We start from the raw sequence: 19,692 nt of genomic DNA, 5'->3' as shown, positions 1-19,692 counted from the left end.
ATGTAAGTTATTTACCTTACTAGGGAATCAGCTTATAATGCTATATATGACTTTGCCTGCATTTTATAGTTAAGAAGTGTACATAAAAATTTAAAATGCTATATTTTCACAGTTTCATTATAGAATAATGTCTGTTTAGCAACCCATGTCCATTGGTACTTTAAATATGCTAAGTACTGTGCAACTGCAATAGAAATTCAGATTTTCGTAAGACAATGAAACAGGAGGATACTGCATCTTAAAGAAACAGAGTGAAGATATTTTACTGTATTCGTAACGTGTGTGATAGTGGAAAAAGTATTTTCAGACTCACAAATTTTACAGAGGTTGTAAATAGTTTGATGAAGTATGTTGGGAAAAGAGCTTCTAGTTTTCATCACAATAAAAAAAAAAAAACCTTGTTCAGATATGCCTTGTGTATCTTACACACGATTAGTGATATTGCCATGGGGACTCTGTTCTGCTTTGTCAGAGCACAGCCCTTGTGCTTCCTGACAAAATGGAGTGGCCACTTGTCTCAATTTAGCCAGGATGGTTTAGAACGCAATGAAGTCATTTTAAGTTGCAGCCAACTGATTCCAAACTCAAAATGTCTTTGCCTGAAAAGAGAAAAACGGCTGCAAAGGATTTTACTTGTGCTAAAACAGAAGCATCTAGCAATTACTCTCTTTTCTCAGTTACTTTCCTCCTCCATGAAGTAGTTCTCTATCAAAAGAAACAAACACCCTCTGCAGGTGTTTATTCTTGTTGAATCGCAGAGAGAATACTTTTAGCAGTAGCTACCTGTTGACAAGATGAGAGCTATGGATATGGCCACATGTGAAATGAATCTGTACTGGCAATAGGAATAAGCTAATGCCAATTTTCAGAAATGAATTAAAAGCTGAAAGTGCCTGTCAATAAACATTATGATCAATGAGATATTCCTATACTGTTACACAGCAATAATTCTTCATCAGACTGGGTTTTTCCTCCACCTTTGCGAAACACATGCACACAGAGTAAATATATGCACGCAGTAAATTGAATCTGTTCACATACCCCCTCAAAAATTATTTGGTGTGTTTTAAGTATACCTAATCTTGTTTATGTTAGCATTTCTTAATTTAATCTTTCTTAAGTACAGAACGTAAGAATGCAAATCTGAACTTTATGATTATCTCCAATATATACTCTGGCACACAGCATTTATAATTTTGAGATGAAAACTTCACTGTGATTTGCCCCAATCTTATGAAGCACTTGTGCATGGCTCAAAAAGTTTTGCTCGGTTAAGAAAAGCCAGTCTATTCAGAGCAAAACACTAGAGGTATTTGTTTGTTTTCCTTTATTTTATTCACTACTATCAACTGCACAAATCCGTCTTTACATTTCTTCGTATCCTTCTCCCCTAATGTTTCCTGTTATCATCTAAGAACCATTTTGGAGTGAATATTGACACAATCATTTCTCCCCAAAAAGCCTACAAAGGTATGACTGACATTTAGTAAGCCTAGTCTTTGACTAAGCTTTACGGTTAGTCCTGGAAATGACCAGATTTACATTCAGAACGTCACAATATTTTCCTATCATTATTTCACTGCTAAAAGTGGAGTCGTGAATAGAAATATATGAGGAGATGGTATGAATAGACAAGAGCCCTGGAAATTCACCAGCCTCACCATCTCAGAGCACAAATCCACCCAAACAAGCTATTGAGAGGTATCAGTAAAATCATACTCTTTCAGAGCCAAACATTTGGTAAGAGCAATTTTAAAAGTATAACTGTGATTGAACACTCAGGCTTTAGACAGTGAAGACTACCACGATGGACTGTGTTCTCCAGAACCAGATCCTAGGCCTAGAAAACCATCTCCCGTTTCCTCCTCTGCATTTCAGAAAAAAAGGGGAAGAAGGAAATATGCCAGGATGAGGTATAAAATAACCATTTAAGTGTCAAAGGAAAGCTGCCGGGTTCCATAATCTCACTGAAGGCAAGTCTTCTGACTGGGCTGTTTTCTGCAAGTTGTCTGAACGAACTAAAAGAACTTGAAAGGTCAAAAGTTCAGCAAACCCTGAAAATAATAGCTGTTCTTTAGTAAACCCTTACTACGTGCCAAGCACTATAATAGGCAATTTTTAGACATATTACCTCTGATCTGTACAACAGTACCCGATTTTATAGGTGGCTGAGTTGTCCACAAACAGAAATAGTGAGCGACAGAATGGGAATGTGACATTACCTCTCTCTGGCTCTGAAGCCTGTATTCTACCCAGTGCACCACAGCACGTGTGTTCCCAGCAGCCACCTTTCCATATCTAACTCTTAAGTAGTTTTATTATGGATGTGTATCATCTCTTTTCCAAATAAGATATAGGGACGTGATTTAACAGTGGTACGTAATATTTGAAATCAGTCTTCTGGAAAGTCACACCTGGAGGATTATTATAAACAAACAGCACCAGCCAGCTGTCTCCCTGAACTTGTCACTTGCCTCTTAAACTGTTTGGCCTGGAGATCCAAAATCATCAAAACTCTTCCCTACTTTGTAGTAGTTTCGACAGAGCAGGTTTTCTCGATTCTGCATATTTCTTTGTAGGTTTACTGAAAGGCTTTCCACCTGTAGAGACCTTCTAGAGTATGTTTAAGTTACATTTGAAATGTTCACCTCCGTGGAACTAGTCGTTAATAACAGAGCCCACTCTTGGCGGTGGTGAATGAGGAGACCATCTTGAACATTCAGGTGATGAGCAAGAAGAGAGAACGGAGAATTCCTTTTCAGATTTCTCACCTAACAGTACCACCTTGGAATGTTTTCAGTAGCCTTATAAATAATTTGTTTGTGGTATTGTTGTTAGTTTAATTGAATTTGACGTAGAAAGCGGTCCAACCTCAGAGAAATGACCCCAACCCCCCTTTTCTATGTAGAACAAGGTCTCTGACAGTATTGATTTATGGAAGTGCTAATGGACTTAGAAAACATTAAGAGAATGTCATTTCTCATGGTATTTCTTTTTCTGAAAATGAATCTCCTGAATTATGATCTTTTTCCATGTTACTTGGCTGAGGGAAGAGATAAAACCTGTATAAACAAATTCCCTTCCATGCTGAAAGCAAGTGTTCCGTGTGCACACAACCCACTGTGGAAAGGGGCTTTCTCCTCAGTTAATTGGGTTTCACAAGCAATAATTTCTCAACAACAACTCAACCACAACTTTAAGTGAGTTGAAAAGAGGTGAATAGTGAAAATAGTCACATCGGTACTCTTTCTTTCTGGATTACTTCTCTAGACATTTAAAATGTTTGAGGCAACAGTCTGCCCTTTGTGCAAAGCAAGAACCAATGAATGGACTCCTTGTGTGAATTATTATATCTTGCTTTTTCCAAGTGAGGGTGAAGAGGAGGGTAGAATTGGCGTCAAATTCTAGTCAAAATGCTCAAGTAATCAAAAAGTAGGATATTTTAGGGATATACCAACATCTTCCCTTTCTGCTACCTTCATACTCCTAAGATATAGCATAAAACATTATAGGAAATGCTTTTGTCCTACTTGTGTTTGCCCTGCTAGTTTTCCCATAACAATTTTGTAATTACATCCAGACTACAGGATATATTTCGTCCCTCAGACTTGATTACATTGGATGGGTATTGTTGAACTGGGGCACTGGTGCCTATATTCAAGGCTCTTTCCTATCAACTTGTCTGTCCACACTTCGTTGTGTTTAAAACTTCATTTTAAAAAATTACCATCACCGCCCCCGACTCATGGAATGGTGGCTGTATTGTTTTGTTCATGTCTGTGTGGGACACATTGCATCACGTGGCAAACCAACTCCCCGTGGATGTGAGATAACTACTTACAAAACCAGCTTGAAAACATCGTCTTCTGTATTATGTCATCCTGTATCATAATGCAATTATGTGTATCATAACATGCTCATTTAAAAAAAGAGAGAAACCAGCAAATTCATGTTTGTCCATAGAAGAATGTACTCAGAACTTTGTGTTGTGAAACGATGAGAACAGACCACGTTTAAGATACCCACCTGCCACTTAAAATGACTTAGTTATAATTAGTAGTAGTCTAGACGTTGCTCTTGGTGTGTGGGATTCAATTCAAACGTCATCTTCTTTTGAATAAATCTCTTGGTGGTATTTGAAAAAACACATGAGAATAAAGAAAAATATCATCTTTGACCAAATCAAGCAGGCATCTTTTTCCTTTTCCTTGACACTTAGCTCATTATACATGGTGATTGGATTACAAGAGCTGTGTAAAAATACAAAAACATCCTTTCGTTTACAAAACAGTTATTCTAGGCTTGAAGCCTCTGAACAGCAAATTGAATAGATGTGCTGCGTCTGATTCACTTTACAGGTGTAATTTTACAAAAGGCTCCTGGGTCTCTGACCCCAGAGAGTTAGAATGCCCAGAGGAGGTCCTCCGAATTAAAGGATAAACCTGCACCCCCCCCCCAGTAATGCTGGCAAGCAAATGTGTTAATTTCTTAAATCTTCATTTGGTTTTCTGTTCAGAGTTTTAATTGCAAATGAATTTATTTCTCCAGCTTATCTAAAGATCTAATTTCCCAATAGTTTCCTCTGCATTTATATACTCTGTAGTGTTTAGGCAACCCCTGTTATAAGTTTATTAATATTATGTAAGTGTTGTTCTTGTATTTATGTATAGTGTATGTATTGTAAATATACTCAGAGCTTTTTTCCTTTTACTGTAAAATGGTGATTTTTTTTTTTTTTTTTTTTTTTTTTTTGCCCTATGATAACGTAAAGGGAGACCCTCCTAATGAGATTCTCTCAGAGGATGATTATTCCAGTCTATTCTCAGAGATGTAAATGAACAAGTGTTATCGTTTTTAATGGTGTCTCAGACATATTCTGTTGGTGCATTGCTTTTCTGTATTCAACTTTCCTATGAATTGAGCTGTGAACCGAAATAGAGTTTAAACCTTTAACTGTATGCATTTGTATAATTATCTGAATGAAGGCATGAAGGTTAAATAAAGCATTTTGTATGGAACGAAACTCCCTAATTATTACTAAGGCTGATCCAGACACTTTGGAAATCATAGTTATTAACCATTCTAATTAAACCTTTGTTATGAAAAGTTTTACCATTTGTGTAGAGTAATTTAAAACACAGAACAAGATAGCCTCTATACTAAAAAATGAACAGGGTTTTTTTTTATTTCATAACAACCAGGACCTAAAGAGGGATTCCTAACAATATTTTAATAAATGTAAAACTAAAAAGTCCAGAAATATGAAGTGATATGAAAAAAAGATATTTTTCAGAGCCTAAAATTAAATCTCTGTAATTGAATGAATTATAATATTTTTCAGACTTTATGGATCATTTAAGTGTAGAATGATCCATTTAACACATGTCAACGCTAGTTTATTTCGGTAAATTTTTTAAGAAAACAATTATAAGGCTTTTGAAAATAAGACCATTAATGAGACCGTCATTTAGCTTTTAAATGATTGCTAAAAAAGCACTTGAAAAATCTACGTACAGTAAGTCCCCTACATACGAACAAGTTCCGTTCCAAGAGCACGTTCATAAATCTAATTTGTTCTTGAGTCCAACAAAGTTAGCCTAGGTACCCAACTAACACAATCAGCTATATAGTTCCGTATTGTAATAGATGTATAATATTTTTCACACAAATAATACCAAACAAACAAAAAATAAAACATTTTTAATCTTACAGTACAGTACCCTGAAAAGTACAGTAGTACCAGCTATATCACCGCTGCTTTTATGCTTGCTTCCAGAGATCCTGGGTTTGGAATAAAGATACTGTACTACTGTATTCCATTCAGTACTGTACAGTAAAGTACACAAAGGCACAACAACTTGTAGAGAATGCACACACGTGACAACGTGCCAGACACAGTGATTCGACATGCAAACGCATGTTCGCATCTTTGAAAGTTCACAACTCAAAGGTTCATATGCAGGGGACTTACTGTATCCTCCTATTAGTGTCCTTCAATTGGAGACCTACTAGAAAAATCCATTCAACAATGAGAATGGTAGTAAATGCTACTATTATATAAGATGATAATTAAAACAATATTTGAGTACTTCCTAGATGCCAGGCAGTGTTCTAAGTATTATATTTGCTCCCTTTATTCATTACAAAAATCCTGAGTTAGGTTCTGTTATTATCCTAATTTTACAGAGGTAAAAGTAAGATAACAAGTTCAAGCAACTTTCCCAGTCAGTCTGGTTCCAGGATTGGTGTCTTAGGCTACTGAAGGGTTACAAGTTAAGGGGATGGAGAAAGGATGGAAGGTGGGAAGCAGGGGGTTCAGGTGATAGAATAAGTCGTGATGAATATCATAGAAATGTTCGACAAATTGATTATGTGTGTACAAATAAATAAAAATAAATCCAATAAATGCTATTCTTCATACTTAGCAAACCGTAGTGTAGTTTAATAACTCATAAAAATCAGAGATTGAAATTGATTTTGACTCATTTTATTTCTGACTCAAATCCATTTGTAAATAAGCTTTGAGTTCTGTAAAATCACTGGGTTCCACTCAGAGACGCTGCGCAGGGAGAGCCATGAGGGCTGCGCATCACGCTGCACTCCATCCAGGCCGCTCCTTCCATGTCGGTTGGAAGGCTCAATGCACTGTATATTTGACTTTCCCAAGCCTGGTTGCTTTGAGCATCTGAAGGGGTCCTAAGGGAGTGATTCCTCTCCCAGGGCGAGCTTCCTTGGCACTTTCATGGTGATCACACAACACCAACTCTACAGAAGAAATCACTCACTAAATGATGATAAGATTCTTTGACAATTGAGGCAACAAACTGTAAGTGCATTTTTTACTAAACTATTTATGAATATCATTTTAGTCATAAAATGATATTCATTTCAGAAATAATCCATTCAGGCAAAAGCCAATAAATTAGGATAGTCTATGTTGTTTAACACTCTGGTGAAGCATGGTAGTAACTTGTAAGGCTGAACCTAATTCATTCACTTACTTCATTTTTGGATGTGACTTTGTAACAAGGTGGGAACTTGAACATTAGATTTACATGTCTTTGGCCTGATTTCCTGAGCGTTCTCTTTAGGCCACACAAGCAGCTAAGCCAGCTCTACAGCTCTGTTCTTGTTTGTTTTCCAGTCTGCCTTAGGAAACTTTGTCATAAGCATAGACCAATGAAGCAAAACTCATGGAATTGATCACCCGATACTATTCTACTCTACGTTCAAGGTAATTTATTTGTCAGTGTTTCTTCTACCAAGTGATTCCTGGATACTTCCACAATAGGTGGAATTATATGGGTGCTAGATAATTCTGAAACTTCCTCAGCTCTTACATTTACTCTGGATGTTTTGCCATAGCTGAGATTTCTAATCTGAACATTGATGGTTTCACTGTTTCTGTTTCTCTCCACGTTAATGACTACAAAGCAACAGCATGAAAGAGTTAAAAGTATAGAAATAGCAATGTGATTAAGATTAGAATACCTTGGAGCTTTATCAAAAAAGAAAAATATTTCAGTGCTAGAACAAAATTATACTCCCTAAAAAATTGTTTCAGCCCCAAAAGGCCATTGATGGTTTTCATACCATATAGTACATTGTCTTCCCACCAAAGTTGCATGATTTCCTTCAACACAATGAGTTCCCTGTGCTTTGTCGGAGTGCTGCCTGGATTTAATATATTTCTCTCCCAGTAGTGTAATAAGTAGAATTTACGTCACTTCCTGTTTAGTCTAAATTCACCAATGAACACCTACACAGCCCATACACTTGAATGATTGTCTATTTCTAAAATAAAATACATTTTCCTTATACAGGAACAACTTTTATATGATCTTTCCCTTTTACAGTTTCACTGTAGTAAATTCGTGTGTGTGTATGTGTGTGTGTGTGTGTGTGTGTGTGTGTGTGTGTGTACTCAGTTTTATGAAGCCATGATAATATCAACAACGTCAGACTTAAGCAGGTATGCTAAAAACAGGTTCACTCAGGGAATATTCCAGAATTGCTTAAAAATATGTATAGCCATCATGATGCCCCCTTTTATTAGAGCTACAGTTTACATGCATATATTGTAATCCATTACCTTGGAGAGGATTGCAGGGCACTGTAAGTCTGTGCCATGAGCTACTGTGATGTCCAGATCCCTTAGAGCTTTCAGACTGTACCAAAGACTCAGGTCAGTTCAAACATCTCAAGGGCAGCCTTGCTGTGCCCCAGACTCCTCTGAGCTCTTCAGCTTGACCAGAGACCAATTCATGAGGTAGATGTGGTCATGAAGGGTTAACATAATGGATCATCCTCAGGGCCCTTAAAGCTTACATTAGTACGGACTGTACATTCCATTGCTGAACCCTACCTCACCTTTCGTGGCTAATTTGGAGCCACTGCTTTGTCATATGTTCAGCATGAATCCACACAGTCACTTGGGCATTGATGTTGACTCTTTTGTAATATATATATTATTATATATATATTAATATGTATAATATAATATATATTATAATATATTATATTATATATATTATCTGATATATAATATATATATAAATATTTTGTAACTTAAGTGAGAACTTAAATTATATTTGCTATATCTAAAACATAGGAGAATGGTTAGGAGATTTCATACAGTTTATTTATTCAGCCACCCATAACAAGTCAGTGTTATTATGGTTACTAGTAAAAAGTTTTACATGCATAAAATAAAGCACACATTTGAGTTATTACTCCGTGTAGGTATTATACTAATCAATATGGGATAGAAAAATTGTACCTCAGACATAATCCCTGACTGAAACTAGGTTACAAACTATTGGAGTAGATACATACACAGTTTCTATAGTATAAAATATAAATGGATAAGCACCACCAGAACTGGCTAAGGTGTTGTGAAAGGTTAAACGTAGAGAGAATAGCTTCTGTAACACAGGTAATCCGCGGGGCTTCCATGTCCCCTGAGATCTCTCTTGCTGCAGTTGCTCAGATCCCTAATTCCATGCCCAGTGAAAGACCAAAACCCTCCCCAGGATTTCCGTGAACTTTGAGGGCATGTGCAGCCCCGGGGGTAAAGGAGGCAAGGCTTCTCGCATCATCACAATCACCTCATTCTCTTGGTTTATGGATCATTTCAAGGTCTAAAGTGTGCTGTCTCTGTTTTCTGACCTGTCAGCTTCTTCTTTGATTTACTACACACATGCATGTGTGCACACACACACACACACGTGTAAATTATACATTCGTTTGCAAACTGAAGTTTTGTGATCCATTAGTGGCAATGAAATCCATTTACTGGGTCAAGATGAAAATGTTCAAAAATTAAATAAAGAATAGAATGGGATGGTATAGGACAGGATGGAATGGAGTGGAATGGAATGCAAGAAAAGGGAAGAGAAGAAAGAGCAGAGGAGATGAAGCGTAGCTTTTGTTTCAGTTATGTACACAAGAGCATGCATGTGACAAGGCACAATGTAAAAAATAAAGTTTGAAAGCCTCTAGTTGACTGGTCTCTCTCTCTCTTTTTCTCCTGCCGAGCATCTCCCATGGCAAATCCAAGAGCACTAATTTGTCATACTGAGCAATTTATCCATTGTGGTGGTTAATTTTGTGTGTCAACTTGGCTGGGCCCTGGTGCCTAGATATTTGGTCAAACATTATTGAGGATGTTTCTGTGAGGTGTTTTTTGGATGAGATTAACAGTTAAATAAGTGGACTTTGAGTAAAGCAGATTAACCTCCATAATGTGGATGGGCCTCTTCCAATCAGCTAAAGGCCTTAATAAAACAAAGACTGTCCCTAAGAAAGAAGGAATTCTGCCAGCAAACGCGTTTATACTTGAACTGCAACTTTTCCCTGACTCTCTAACTTGCCAGCCCACCCCGTCAGATTTTGGATTCACCAAAATTCTACAATCCTTTCATCAGTGTCTTTTCTGACTACAGGTCTTTTACCTCCTTGGTTAGATTTATTCCTAGGCATTATACTCTTTCTGATGCAACTGTAAATGGGGTTGTTTTCTTAATTTCTCTTTCCGGTAGTTCACTGTTGGTGTATAGAAGCACAACAGATTCCTGTATATTAATTTTGTATCCTGCAACTTTACTGAATTCATTTAATAGTTCTAATGGTTTTTTTAAAATATAGATTAATTTATTTATTTTTGGCTGTGTTGGATCTTCATTGCTATGCACCGACTTTTGCTAGTTGCGGCGAGCGGGGGCTACTCTTCGTTGTGGTGCACGTGCTTCTCATTGCGGTGGCTTCTCTTGTTGCAGAGCACAGGCTCTAGGCACGCGGGCTTCAGTAGTTGTGGCACGTGGGCTTCAGTAGTTGTGGCACATGGGTTTCAGTAGTTGTGGCTTGCAGGCTTTAGAATGCCCGCTCAGTAGTTTTGGCTCACAGGCTTAGTTTCTCTGCGGCATGTGGGATCTTCCCAGACCAGGGCTCGAACCTGTGTCCCCTGCATTGGCAGGCAGATTCTTAACCACTGCGCCACCAGGGATGTCCCTCTAATGGTTTTTTGATGGTGTCTTTCTATATCATATATATATATCATGATATCTATATATCATGTCATCTGCAAATCGTGACAGTTTTATTTCTTCTTTTCTAATTTGAATTCCTTTTATTTCTTTTTCTCATCTGATTGCTGTGGCTAGGATTTCCAATACTATATTGAGTAGAATGAATGAGAGTGGGCCTCTTTGTCTTACTACTAATATTAGAGGAAATGCTTTCAGCTTTTCACCATCAAGTATGATGTTGTCTGTAAGTCTGTCATAATTGGCCTTTATTATGTTGAGGTATGTTCCCTCTATACCTACTTTGTTGAGAGTTTTTATCATAAATGGTTGTTGAATTTTTTCAAAAGCTTTTTCTACATCTATTGAGATGATGACATGATTTTTATTCTTCAGTTTGTTAACGTGGTGTGGTGTAGCACATTTATTGATTTGCAGTTATTGAAACATCCTTGTATCCCTGGGATAAATCCCACTTGATCATGGTGTGTGATCCTTTTAATGTGTTGTTGGATTAGGTTTGCTAATATTTTGTTGAGGATTTTTGCATCTATGTTCATCAGTGTTATTGGTCTGTAATTTCCTTTTTTGCGATATCTTTGTCTGGTTTTGGTATCAGGGTGATGATACCTTGTAGAATGAGTTCAAAGGCAATACTTCCTCTGAATTTTTTAAAATAGTTTGAGAAAGATAGGTGCGAACTCTTCTGTAAATATTTGATTGCATTCACCTGTCAAACCATCTGGTCCTGGACTTTTGCTTTGGAGGAGTTTTTTTTTTTTTAATTAGTGATTCAATTTCATTACTGGTTATTAGTCTGTTCATATTTTATATTTCTTCCTGGCTCAGTCTTGGAAGATTGTACATTTCTAGGAATTTGTTCATATCTTCTAGGTTGTTCATTTTATTGGCATATATTTGTTCACAGCAATCACTTTTGATCCTTTGTATTTCTGTGATGTTGGTTGTACCTTTTCCTTTTTCATTTCTGATTTTATTGATTTGAACCCTCTCTTTTTTTTTCTTGATGAGTCTAGCTAAAGGTTATCTATTTTGTTTATCTTTTCAAAGAAACTGCTCTTAGTTTCATTGATCTTTTCTATTCTTTTTTTAGTTTCTATTTCATTTATTTCTGTTCTGATCTTTATAATTTCTTTCCTTTTATTAACTTTGGGTTTTATTTGTTCTGCTTTTTCTCATTCCTTTAGGTATAAAGTTAGGTTGTTTACAGTCCTAAAGACTTTTGAATGTGATGATTTTTTTTTCTTATAATCATTCCTATCTAGTAGGGTTATAGTCCTTACCAATATTAAAGTGATTATGTGGACACACAAATCTAAGACAGTGATTCTCAACTGAGGACAGTTTTTTCCCCCACATGACATTTAGCAATGACTGGAGACACTTCTGATTATCACAACTGGGAGTGAGGATGCTACTGGCAACTAGTGGTTAGAATCCCAGAATGCTACTAAATATCCTACAATGGTCAGGACAGTCCCCCATAACAAAGAATTCTGTCCAAACTCTCAATAGTACCAAGTTTGAACAACTCAGGTCCAAGGTCATGTCATAGTTATTAGGTTCCCATAAGCAACCAACATTGTCTACTCTAGTCTGCAGAAATGGCAGGATGAGCCATAAACAAAGGATTTCATGGATAAATTGCATTTGTAAGATGGTGAACCCCTGCACTCTTTGTTCCAGAAATAGTCAAACATCTGTACTTAAACAGATCTACATTCCTATCTCAAACTTGTGTGCCTGTGTACAGAGCACCATTTTCTGTGTGTCAGTTTGGTGAATTCTAATTTACTCATTACTCCTCCTATAAAATATTCCCCAAGTCTATTATCTATCCAGCCAGGAAGTGACTGGCATTTCCTTTTGTGCCTTGAACACACGTCAAATATTGCACTTTTAATACTGTAAGTAGCTGATTACGTATCTTCTTCTTTGCTAGACTGTGAGCTGTTTGAAAGTAGAAATTGTGCCTTATTGATCTTTGGGTCTCAAAGCTTGGAACATGGTAAACACTCGATAAATATTTGATGGCTACATAAATGATCCAGTTTACAAATAGGATTTTAATGAGGGAATGGAAACAGTAAAATTGAAAGTGTATTTTTGAACTAGATCACAGAGGGCCATAAAGGCTAAATTGTGGACTTTGGCTTTTATTATTTAGGCAATAGGGAGTAGTATTATTATTCCTAAAAATGAATGTTTTGATAAATTTTTTGAAAACTAGGTCATATTTTAAATGCACTCCCTTACACATACTTCCACACACACAAATGTATTAGGTTTTCCATTAAAGAAGGAGCATAATAAAATAACTGATAATTTAAAACTTACTCACATGTCAAAATTAACATCAGTGGAGGCTTATCAAATTGTATTCTTTAATCTTTCACTGGAATATATATATATATATATATATATATATATATATATATATATATATATATATATATATATAGGCTTATGGTAAAGTATAAAATTCCTTTTTTCAAAAATTAGAAAATAGAATTTTATCAATTCACCAAGCACTTTATAGGGAGAGAATATTTTGGAATTTTCAAATATTGTGAAAATTACAAGGTGCCAATTTACCTAAAAGTTTCTGCTCAGACTCTTTGCCAGTACCCACGATTATTAGCATCTGATTACCTTTTCATTATTTCAATCCACAGAGTCTTATGACAATAAAAAATAAAGTCTTTTAATTCTGTGACTGTAATACTTTTGCATCTTTCCAAAGAAATCCTTTAAGAAAATGCACATTCAGTAAGCCCTAAATTGATACCATACCTCATGTATGAGTCTCTGTTTAGAAATAGCTTTCACTTGATCATTTGATTAGGGTTGGGTTTTAAAAACATATTATATAATAAAGAATTCTGAAACTCGGAATGACAGCTGGTACACAGAATTCACTGCAATCAAAAAATAAATTGTTTTCTTCAAGTGAAAAAAATGCGTTGACTATAATGCTTTTGCTGAGCAGGTAGAGCTGAAGCTGAGAAACAATTTTCTAGTCCGAAATGTTGTTTTCCTTCAAGTCATAGCATTCAGGTGGCTTGGTAGCTTGCCCCTGTGACAGTAGACAACTCAGGAGCATGAAGGCCTGAGCATACACAATACTTCCTCATAGCCAGGGCAAGTAGGAACAGGCCACCTCTTCACATTGTTAATGGATGTTTTCTTTCTTCTTCCAATATTAATGTATTTTATGCTAACATTGTCATTTCCTGTCTTTTGTGAAAGATTCTGTAATATTAGAATCATTCAGCCCAGATGGGGTCTAAAAATTTTGCATTTCCTTTTTTAAAAATTCATTTTCTACACTGATGTGGCTGTCTTTATTCACATAAAACCATAACCATAGTCCCTTTTTTTTTTTTTTTTTTTTTTTTTGCGGTACGCGGGCCTCTCACTGTTGTGGCCTCTCCCATTGCGGAGCACGGGCTCCGGACGCGCAGGCTCAGCGGTCATGGCTCACGGGCCCAGCCGCTCCGCGGCATGTGGTATCTTCCCGGACCGGGGCACGACCCCGTGTCCCCGGCATCGGCAGGCAGACCCTCAACCACTGCGCCACCAGGGAAGCCCCCATAGTCCCTTTTTTAATGATATGTAACTATGATATATTTATTTGCCAGTATGCTGACTGTATCATATAAAGTATTTAATTTGATTTTGTGCCTATGCAGTGAATTGCTAATCAGGGACTAGTTATTTTCCACCATAACCCTGGAGAGCTACTATTTTAACATTTTCTTTACCTTTATTTGTGGAGACTGATTTATGAAAATTTTGTCACCCATGCAGGAGAGATGGGTGGCATTTTCTATGGATCTCTAACTGGTGGAAGGTGCATCTCTCTATCAAGACCTTTAAGACATCAAAGATGACAAAGGAAACCTTTGGACTCCTTTTCACTGCTTAATCTCTTGGCATTCTGTGTGTATAAAGACTATCACTGGACAGAAAGCAGTAATAAAATCCAGAAGTAGATAAAAGCACAAACAGTGAAACCAAGGTATTTGTAAAGCTCTGTAAATCTGCTAACCAGAAATTGCAGTTTAATCTTTACATACAGTGAAGTCTCAAGGTTAACTGCTCCGTAAAGCTTCACATAGGCACTGGTGTTTGGCATCTCTTCACTTCCTTATCAACTAAAGGACCCTCCCATCATATTTCTTAGAGTCCTACTTCTTTTGAATGTATTTTCAATGAAAGATTCCTCTACCTTAGATTGAAAGTAATGACATTGGCTGTTGGAATCAATTCACAAATAGGACATGTTTGATATAAATGTAAAGAAGACTGAGATTGGCCTCAGTCGGTTGTTGATACATGGTGTAATGATGGCATTTTCGATTCCATGATGAGAGAAAAAAAAAGACTTCCTATCAAAATTGGATGAATTCATCTCCATTTGTGCCAGAGGATCTAGGTAGAAGTTTGGAACTGTGAATGTTTTGAGGACAGAGGTTAAGAAAAAAACTTTTGATAAAATATACTGGTGGAGCTACTACCTTAGTCCTTGTTACAGAAGGGTGAGGCTTTTTAAAATTTATTTTATTGAAGTGGAGTTGATTTACAATGTTGCGTTTACTTCTGCTCTACAGCCAAGTGATTCAGTTATACATATATACACACTCCTTTTCATATTCTTTTCCATTATGGTTTGTCACAGGATATTGAATCTAGCTCCCTGTGCTACACAGTAGGACCTTGTTGTCTATCCATTCTATATATAATAGTTTGCATCTGTTAATCCCAAACTCCCACTCCATCCCTCCCCCCCTCCCACCCTCCCCCTTGGCAACCACAAGTCTGTTCTCTATGTCTGTGAGTCTGTTCCTGTTTTATAGATAAATTCATTTGTGTCATAGAAGTTGAAGATATTTAAAATATTGGCACAGTGGAAAGAGTATTCGTGTTAAGGTCAGACGAGAGTGTTTTTAGATATTGGTTATTCAGTTTACCAGTAGAGTGATGCCTGCAAGCTCCTTGCCTAAGGAGACACATGTTAACACTGGGGGTAAAGAAAACACCGCCTTCTCGGGTGTTGTGAGGTATAAACAGGATCACATATACAACATGACAGTGCAGAGCCTGCCCAAAGTCACCCTTTGTTGTCATTCCCCGTTCCTCAAGTTCATAAAGGGAAGAGATTTCCACAGGAAGGAAAGTTCAGCAAGATCGACCCAGTCATTCTCCACCCCTCTGTGTTTCCTCCCCAGAAGAGTGGGAGTAACTTACCCGTTTTGTGAACTTTAAAAGAGCGGACACACGGCGGCTCAGTCCCTCTCCCTCTCTCAGGATACCCTGCCCTTAGAACGCCCATGTTCTCAATCAGACCTACAGCAAAGATCCCTTTATCATTATCACTGTCTTCTGCAGAGTTTGGGGCCATCTCCCTGCGATCTCCAGGAAGGTAAAGGCGATATTTTATTTTGTGAGTGTGGGCTTTAAATGTTGGAACAAAGGAGATCGCAGCTACTTAAGTATGAAAGGGTATCTGCCTTAAGCATACACAGATTTTTAGCTACTTTATTTGGGGGTCAGCTAAAAGCACCCCTTCTAGCCCACCTCCTCAGTAAATATATTCTCTACTTATGCACTTGGTGTTTGAAATTACCCATTAGATTTCATCTATTTCCCTAAGGCTTCTAATCACTTACCAAATAAGCCTGAAGAGCAAAAGTGGCAACCTTATCAACAGTCGCACCTTAATATTAATGAGTCTGGAGATGCATTTACAAGAGCAGGTTTAGATTAAGAAGGAGAATGAAGTTAGTACAAACACCTCCCTCGTGTGACTGTGTGCTTTTTTGGTGGTCATTGTGGTTGCTTGCGGTGGCTGGGAGTTACCGAAGTGGCAAAGGGGTAAGGAGAGAATTGTGCAGAGGTTCATGAAGGAGAGACAAGAGCCCTGGAAAATAATCTTTTTCTGGCTTATAATTTTGCTCAGGGTGAGTCTGCCTAAGAAGTAAAGGACGTGTCACTCATCTGCTCAGTCCCTGTTGAGTAGGATTTGTCAAAATACACTTTCATGCACTGGAGTCCCTGCAATCTAATACCCTGGTGGATTATTCCATCCAACACACAGATGGAAAATGTTTAGAAAAACAGTTTTCTACAAATTACTTCACTGAAGGTATGTCTCTTATTTGAGAGTTCTGGGAAAATCAAATCTGATTTTGATAGTTTTCACTACTCAGTCTGCTATTTGATTGCAAACTGCTCTCAAATGCCATTTTTCTTTTTCAACAAAAGAGCAAATGGGAGGAAGACTAGAAATGCAAAAGCATAGGTTAGGAGAGCTGTACTTTTTTTTTCTGGAAACTCCTGTTCTTTTTTCTAGGAGAACTGAATGTCCCTCGGCGGAGTGGTTGAGAACTGGTCAAAGCAGCAAAAGGATTATTAAAAACTTTTTTAAAAAATTGCTAATATCTTGCCAGGAATATTTACATTAGGAATGTTGCCTCACAAAACAGATTTCAGATTTTATATATATGAAGAATAAAGTCATATTTATGAGTTTATGAATACATTCATTCAGTGTCCTTTTTAACTTCCTTAACCACTCGGTGTCTGTCATTTGGGAAACACAATATTTTTTTCCATCCTTGAACAGAATGTTCAGTGTGATAATATCAAGAAGCTGAAATTCAGTGGGATGAATTTTCATGCTGTAGAGCTGTAGAAAATTTTTTTCAGATATGTCAAACACATTTATTCAGCGTACAAATCCAATACCCCCAAACGCCTCTTCTCTGTATTAAAAAAGAAAGATGTTGAGTTGTACAATGAATAAAGAAAACACACACACATACAACATTTTTTTTCTGAAGAAACGAAACAAACAAAAAAATCACATTATAGAGGAAAACTCAGGATTTGACAAAAGGCTGAAGAACCCAGACTTGGTGACCAGCCCTGTGGCTTGCTGACCTTGTGAGTCTTAGGCAGGTAAATGAGGCTTGCTGACCTTCAGATTCTTTATCTGTAAAATGGGGATAACACATAGCAACAACTTCATAGGATGCTGGATCATTTAAATAAAATACGATATCTGAAGTTTGGGGTTCTGTTTATTTTCACCTCACTCTACTTATCCCCTTTTACCCACTGTAGCCACACAAAGGTACCTCTCTGTGGCTCTAATGAAAGCTGAGGACACTATTTAGGGTATTGTTTCTGTTGGTATTTTTGCTTGCCTCGTTGAAATGTCTGATTTTTTTATTTGCAATATGAGAAGCCATGTCTTGTTTAGAGACAATGGATTTTTAAGAAAATATTGAAATAAGTTGGTATGTACACACTTGACAAAACTTCCCGTCTCTCTCTTGTTTTAGATTGGTTCCCGATTTTTACCAGTGACCTTTTTTTTTTTTTTTTCTTTGCGGTACGCGGGCCTCTCACTGCTGTGGCCTCTCCCTCTCCCGTTGCGGAGCACAGGCTCCGGACGCACAGGCCGGACGCGCAGGCTCAGCGGCCACGGCTCATGGGCCCAGCCGCTCCGGGGCATGTGGGATCTTCCCGGACCGGGGCACAAACCCGCATCCCCTGCGTCGGCAGGCGGATTCTCAACCACTGCGCCACCAGGGAAGCCCCTAACCAGTGACCTTTTATTCAACATAAGAGTGAATAAGCCCTGGACTTTCCCAGATTAAAGATACACATAAACCTGGAAGCACCTACCACAAAATATCACTGTGTAAACATGATAAAATGCAGAAGTAGATCATTTACATTCAATGAGTAACAAGGTATTTGCAGGAATTAGCTGCCCTTGACCAGCCCAATTCTGTCCATACAGCTTATGCTTTCACTTTATTGATGCCTATAAATAAACATTTCTTGTCTAAATGTGCCCTGGTTCAGCATTTAACACACGTAGGGCTATATTTTATAGCTGTGGGTTACACAGCTCAACCTCCAGGTAAATTGTAATTCCTTTCCTCCTGCATAGGCTGGCGTCGGCTCTGAAGGTCTGCATTTCTGGGACTTTCAGTTAGAATCATAATCCGTTGCTTGTGGGCCAATCATCCACAAATAAGCCCTCCCATCCTTCTGTTCCTCTGGGCCATCTTTTGGGGGTTTCCATTACTTTTTTTTGAACTTTTATTGGAGTAGAGTTGCTTTACAATGTTGTGTTAGTTTCTACTATACAACAAAGTGAATCAGCTACACGTATACATATATCCCCTCTTTTTTGGATTTCCTTCTCATTTAGGTCACCACAGAGTATTGAGTAGAGTTCCCTGTGCTATACAGTAGGTTCTCATTAGTTATCTATTCTATACATAGTATCAGTAGTGTATATATGTCAACCCCCATCTCCCAATTCATCCCACCTCACCCCCCTTCATGGGAGTTTTCATTACTTTGTAATGCAGCTATTGTCCAGGAGAAAGAAGTAATATCCATAGGAGGATATTTGTGAGGATGGCAGGGAAGGAGTAGGCGTGGAAACAGTTTCTGGTTTTGTCCCTGGGTAATCAAGCGTTCAAAATAAAATGCAGGGCTTCCCTGGTGGTGCAGTGGTTGAGAGTCTGCCTGCCGATGCAGGGGACACGGGTTCGTACCCCGGTCTGGGAAGATCCCACATGCCGCGGAGCGGCTGGGCCTGTGAGCCATGGCCGGTGAGCCTGCGCGTCCGGAGTCTGTGCCCCGCAACGGGAGAGGCCACAACAGTGAAAGGCCCGTGTACCACAAAAAAAAAAAAAAAAAAATATATATATATATATATATATATATATATATATATATATATATATGTAAAATGCAAAGATTCTGAAGAGACCAAGCTTATATTTGAAAAATAGTTTGGTCAGCAAAGATGGCACCAAACTCTACCCACAAGTCTAAATGGAATTTAGAAATACTCTCTTAACTCTTAGCTCCCACTCATGGAGCACTTATTATGTACCAGGTATTGTGCTACGTGCCTGAAAAATGTTGTCTCATTTAAGCTTTTCATATCCCTGTGAGGCAAACATTACCCATCTTAGAGGTAAAGACTGTAAGACTTAAAGAAGGCAAGCAGCTGCCCAAAGACCCACCATGAGTAAGTGGCCAAGCTGGAATTTTCTGCCCCCAACCCAGCTCTTTATCACATCGATGCTGTATATAGTCATCATGGTAATCCAGT

General features: G+C 37.8%; 1 protein-coding gene across 2 annotated transcripts in view; it reads left to right on the top strand.

Moving 5' to 3' along the window:
* The window catches only part of KLF12 (KLF transcription factor 12), a 479,922-nt gene that overhangs the window by 439,723 nt on the left and 20,507 nt on the right, over nt 1-19,692 (top strand). Inside the window, exons 8-9 of one of the 2 annotated variants that reach the window (XM_067016246.1) lie at nt 7,145-7,234; nt 14,355-17,082. The exons of the other annotated variant lie outside the window; for it this stretch is intronic. Coding sequence (XP_066872347.1) covers nt 7,145-7,203 — 59 coding nt within the window. The 3' untranslated portion in view covers nt 7,204-7,234; nt 14,355-17,082. Of the gene's footprint in view, nt 1-7,144; nt 7,235-14,354; nt 17,083-19,692 lie in introns of those variants that run through there. 2 annotated transcript variants of the gene reach the window in all.

This window comes from Kogia breviceps, chromosome 16, assembly GCF_026419965.1.
Source record: "Kogia breviceps isolate mKogBre1 chromosome 16, mKogBre1 haplotype 1, whole genome shotgun sequence".
In the NCBI taxonomy this organism is placed as follows: domain Eukaryota; kingdom Metazoa; phylum Chordata; class Mammalia; order Artiodactyla; family Physeteridae; genus Kogia; species Kogia breviceps.
The sequence above is the reverse complement of the archived record's forward strand: the minus strand, read 5'-3'. Positions and strand labels throughout refer to the sequence as shown.